This window comes from Gossypium hirsutum, chromosome D13, assembly GCF_007990345.1.
Source record: "Gossypium hirsutum isolate 1008001.06 chromosome D13, Gossypium_hirsutum_v2.1, whole genome shotgun sequence".
Taxonomy (NCBI): Eukaryota; Viridiplantae; Streptophyta; class Magnoliopsida; order Malvales; family Malvaceae; genus Gossypium; species Gossypium hirsutum.
In genome coordinates this window covers 6,565,785-6,571,297 of record NC_053449.1, presented here as the reverse complement: position 1 = coordinate 6,571,297, position 5,513 = coordinate 6,565,785, and the positions used below count along the sequence as shown (strand labels likewise).

The 5,513-nt window shown below is 36.4% G+C and overlaps 1 protein-coding gene across 1 annotated transcript; it reads right to left on the bottom strand.

Moving 5' to 3' along the window:
- Positions 1-970: 970 nt before the first annotated feature.
- On the bottom strand, positions 971-3,901 carry LOC107918420 (root phototropism protein 3). Its single transcript, XM_016847981.2, has 4 exons — positions 3,455-3,901; positions 3,285-3,354; positions 1,880-3,154; positions 971-1,684 (listed from the first exon to the last, which is right to left on the bottom strand). Exons 1-4 carry the CDS (start codon positions 3,565-3,567, stop codon positions 1,133-1,135), a joined length of 2,010 nt encoding a protein of 669 aa, XP_016703470.1. The 5' UTR covers positions 3,568-3,901; the 3' UTR covers positions 971-1,132.
- Between the last annotated feature and the right edge of the window lie 1,612 nt (positions 3,902-5,513).

Sequence of the window (5,513 nt, the reverse complement as noted above, 5' to 3'; positions counted from 1 at the left end):
TAAAACCATAATTTGACATGGGTAAACTGCGCCAATGGTCATTTTTATTTACCTTAAGTTACATTTTAGTCACTTATGTTTGAAATGTTACTTTTTAGTTACTTACGTTATTGTGTTGTAACATTTTAGTCACTGAGCCTTTAATTGCAGTTAACGGTGTAATGGGAAGCTGACGTGACACGTTAAATCAACATTTCAAACAAAAAATTTAGGTTAATTTATACAACATATCCCATATCTTTTTCGTTTTGAGCAATTTAATTTTTTTTCTTTTATGTTATTTAAACTTTCCTTTTCTTTTTGTTTTCTTTATTTTCTATTCTCTTCTGTTTCTCCCTCTCTTTTCTTACCTTCTTCATTTCTTTTAACGTATTAGGAAGTCGAATTGGTAGTGAAGAAAGAAGCAAGAAGTCAAAAGTCATCATTGCTTATAACTAACTAAAACCCATAAACCCATACCATGCTTTTTTCTTCTCTGCCAATTCGACTTTCTGATATGTTAAAAGAAGTGGAGAAGATAGGAAAACAGACGGAGAAACAAAAAAGAACGAAAAATAAAGAGAAAAAAAAAGAAAGTTAAAAGAACATAAAAGAAAAAAATCAAATTGCTCAAAACAAAAAAAAATTATGGGGACCAATTGTATAATTTAACCTAAAATTTTTGTTTGAAATGATAATTTAATGTGTCACGTTAGTTTACCATTAACGTTAATTAACGACTCAGTGACAACATGATAATGTAAGTGGCTAAAATATAAAATTTTAAACATAAGTGACTAAAATATAATCTAAGATAAACAAAAATTACACTCTACAAATAATAATGAACAAATTAACGATGGTTTGAGGTTTGGGTGAAAACATGCAAAATTATCACTCTTCCCAAAAGAAAATTGGCAAATCAAACAACGGCGGCAATAAATAAATCTGGATGACAAGTTCACCTTTTAAAATAGAAAATTAACAAATATGATTATCAATTCAATTTATTAAAATAAAAATCAATTTTTTCATGGATTCAACTCTTACAATATTGCGTTTTAGAATAGAAAAAATAGTGAAGGCACCGTTTCATTATTTCCATGGCAACCGTTGATTTATTTATTTTCATCTTAATTTTCAAAATTTTATTTCATGAAATTGAATTTCTCCATCTTCTAGGCGGTTTTCTAACATGTTCAATTGTAGTTGAGATCTGAGGTCCAATGTCATGGTTTTCCACGGTTGTCATCTTAGTAAGTTTACCAAGTTTCTTCCACCCACTGCTCCACGCAGACGTCGGTTTCGGCTTTGACATCTTTTCGAATTGTCGTTGCAAGTTCTCCATCTCCTTTTGGAGCTCGACGTGCTTTGACTTCACGCCATCCAGCTCAAACTTGAGCGTGTTGATGTCTTTCTTTGCTGTGACCCAACCTTCTTGGAACGATTGCGGCGTTCCTTCAAGCAAGGTCTTGCGGTTGGTTATCAATGGCTGGTACCGAGTTTCTGCAGGGTCTTTGAGCGTGATGGCGTTGGCCAACGTGTTGCTGATTTTCACTTGCTCCGAGAAGAGTACCTGAACCACCACCCGCAGCGGGAGCCTTTCATTTTGAGCTGCGTGGATGCAGGCATCAACGGAGAGCTTTTGGCAGTCCATTACACAGCAGAGTCGCTTCCTTTCGTGCTCCGAAAGTGTCGGATGGGCCTGCATGTTAATTGGTATTGCACATTAACGCACCTAGAAATAGGATGGCATCAAGGTGGGATGGGTCGATTTTTTTACTAACTCTAGTGTGAGTATATGATATGAGTATCTATTTGATAAGCGTATAGTTAGACTTTTTTTTTAAAAGATTTTTCTTGAGATTATATTCTCACATCTATATGTCAAATAGATTACCTTAAGATAGGAATCAATTGCTCGATAAAGCCCATCATCACAGGTCCTTGCAGACTCGGGCAAAGCTTCAGCCAGTACCTGAAATTTTGTCATCAACAGGTTTCTATCTCTAGAAACCTCTGTGAGATAACTATCAACTAGCCTTGCCACTCGGCTTTTTGGGTTCAGATTATTTCCCCTATGTGTTCCTTCGTACATCTGTTTGTCCGAAAAAGACCGTCGACTCGGACTCGAACTGTCCGTCTGTTCCTGGACAAGGAAATGCTCCAACAGCCTCTGGACGAGGTCCACATCGTACGATGTCTCACTTTTGTTGTAATTAGGAATGAGAAGATCAGCCAATGTTGCCTGTTCTAATTGCATCCCGACTCGCTTTTCCAACTCGGTCACCAAAGCCGGTGCCACTTTCAACATGTTTGCCGCCCGCAAAAGCCGGAGAAGGAAGCCGCACGACACACTGTCTTTTTGCGGTGGTACGATACTGATGAGGCTTTCAACAATGGTCCGTTGATCCTTGGCTTGAATCGAGAGATTGTCATCTTTAGTTCCGGGAATGATCATATGGAATCCACCTTTCCAGCTATTACTATGGCTGCTTATGCTCATTTCATCTGCTTGGAGCTCACCATCTTGAATCAAACATGGAAGCCATTTGGCAGCATAGTGCATAATTGCTGCCCCAATCAACTCAAATCTCATCCCTTTCACTTTGATTGCAGTAATCACTCGCACGAAATGATCGATCCTGAGGATCGAAACATCTTCGAACCACCAATCAGGAGGAACATGCTGGTTCCTACTGGGGCTTGAATCCTTCAAATCATTCCATTTGGGGCTTGAAACATTACTTGGTTTCCCAGTGTATGCCCACTTGATGCCTTTCGGATTGGCACAAGCCTTCCAAGCTATCGACTCGCTGCACCTTCTTGCGATTTGAAGGTTCTCAGCCCATGGTGAGAGCTTCTCGCAGCTTTTCAGCACAACAATGGAGTCTCTCCATGAAGATAACACTACATAGCTAAGAAACGCTTCGGTTTTGAATACGAGATTGCCTTCTTCCAAATCCTCAGTCATTTCAAGATACTCGGCAGCACATCTGAGACCAGATACATTCCCTGCTGTTAAATCCACTGCAAGTCCATAGCAGAATTTGGCTGCTAGCTCAAAAGCCTCGGACCCTCCTGGAAGATCTTCGAAAACAATTCTTTTGAGGTCTGGGTCTTTTGAATCGTAGATAAGCCTATTCATTTTCCCACTTCGAGAAAGCAGAGGATACTACTTTCCCACCATGTTTGAGAAAATAATGAAATACAGTGAGTTACATGATTCTAAACCAATAGAAAAAAAAGAAGAAGCTTTTAGGAGTAATTTGATCGAACATATTGTAAACAGCGCAATAAGCTACCTTATGCAAGTGGAAATTAATATCTCCGACTTGAATTAGAAGGTCATTTGGAATATCAGTGGCAACGTACCTGCATAAAAAAAATCAAAATATTTCAGAAAAGCTAACTTTTCTCTAACTTTTTCTCTTTTTTATTCTCAGGAAACAAACAAGATACTTTCAATATATACCAGGACTGGCCCTTAAGCTGAAATCCATCAGTGTTGAAGCCATGTTTGGTGGAGCTAAAGAATCCATTCCCGAATTCTTTCCCTCTAACAGACTCAGTCTCGGATTCCCACATAGTTTCGAAATACAAAAAAGAAATCCCAAGAGGAATTTGAAACCTGGGTTTTGATTTTTCAACTGGAAATTGGCTCTTACACTAAAAAAGATCCTAAGAACCAGAACAACGACGACAGAGAGGTAGCTAATGTGGGGAAAAAAAAATGGAAGAATCCCACATGGGATGCTTGGAATTATGTTGAATTGTCGGTTTTCTCACGGAGTTTTCATACAAACTGTGTGGCTGTAGTGAAGAAATTTTTACTGTTTTAGTTTTAGGATCATTTTTTTTCATTAATTTCTCTATTGTTACTGATCTAGCTCGTTTGTCTTTGTTTTTCTTTTTTATAATTTTTTCGATTTTTGAATTTCTTTTTTGTAGCATTAAATTTTCCGAAAATAGAAAAAAAAGGGGAATATACTTAAAAGGTCCCTTTATTATTGTGATCAGATTAAATTAGTCTATTTTTTATTAAATAGATCAATTTAGTCCCTATACTATTAAAAAGAATCAAATAAGTTTAAATTTCAATAGGGTTAGCATTTATTGTTTTAAAAAATAACATTTACGATTAGAAAAGTTAACATTTTAAAAGCTTTTTATAGTTTTACAAATGAAATCTTTTGTTTTGAGTTAAATGCAAATGAAAAAGATGATTTTCATGTCATTTTTTAATTGTAAATGTTAATTTTACTACAATTTACCTTTATTTGTTTTTTAATAGTTTAAGATCAAATTAATCTATTTAATAATATAAGGGCTAATTTAAAAGATAATTCTATCTCTTATAAGGGCTAATTCAAAAGGTAATGTTAGCCAACGCGGATCTTTACTATCATGTGAACCACCTTACACTCTTTGTAAAAGGTGCCCCATGATAATAGACAAAATTCTAGAGTTAAAATCAAGCATAAATACTTCATAAAAATAATTTCAGATATGTTGAGGGTTTTATCATTTTCCGATAAACGATACTTCAAAGATTTCTCTTAATCAAGTTAGAAATCTGCCAGCAAAAAGAAAGCAATGGTGAGACTATTACAATGATCCACGACAATGTTGTTGCTAAAGATAGCAACACTAGGATATTTTTCACCTATCATAAAAGGCAAGCAACCCTTATAAAAATTGTGATTGTGCAGACTCAACATCGACCAAATCGCAAAAGGACACCAAAGTGTCACCACATTTTGAAGAACTTCCCACAATTGGCATCCTTCAACCATGGTCAAATTCCTGAACTAGCAACATTCCCATCCCTATCTTTTACGGTGACTTGTTTGCCTTCACCCTCTGGAAAAAAGATAGTAACAAGGGCAAGATGCTACATAAGCCGTACCCGCTCTCGAGTGGCAATGCCTTTGAGAGGAGAGGGCAGCTGTTCGAGAGGTAGGTCACATGGGAAACATCTCCAAAACCCCCCACTTCTAAGAAAACTATCATATCCCTGTTTGCCAAGATTGTCAAAAATAAGGGTTTTCTTTTTCTTAATTAGGATAATAACTGTTGAAGGCAATTTTTGAACGGGGCCTAAACAAATGTCAACAGATAATAATATTATTTGCTTAAAATACTTGTGTTATATCCTAGATCAGTTTGAACACAGTTGAAACCTCTATTGGGTCATCCAGCACAATGGCATAATTAGGTAAAAACCCTCACTTACCTATAAACATAGGAAGATATTAACATTGTAGAGGAACTCCTCTCTACTCTAAAAACCCTAACACACTAAACTCTCAACCACCTTTGCCTGAATCCATCTAAAATGGATGAACTAGCTTTCCTCGACATCACCTCTCTCCTACTTCCCTATCTTCGTTTAACACTGTTCTACAATAGTACGGTGAATGTAGACCGAACACACATCAATCGTTTATGTGATAAGCTAATTTTTGTTCATCACGATAATGCTGAAATCAACTCTTACTCGGATTTTTTCCACTTTTCCAATTAAACCTGAT

Bases quoted from the DNA above. Each gene is read 5' to 3' on its own strand.
- LOC107918420 (XM_016847981.2), bottom strand. From the start codon at position 3,567: ATGTGGGAATCCGAGACTGAGTCTGTTAGAGGGAAAGAATTCGGGAAT. The intron at 3,355-3,454 runs GTATATATTGAA...TTTTTTATGCAG, and splicing joins CAGCTTAAGGGCCAGTCCTG to GTACGTTGCCACTGATATTC. The intron at 3,155-3,284 runs GTAGCTTATTGC...GTGGGAAAGTAG, and splicing joins TTAATTTCCACTTGCATAAG to TATCCTCTGCTTTCTCGAAG.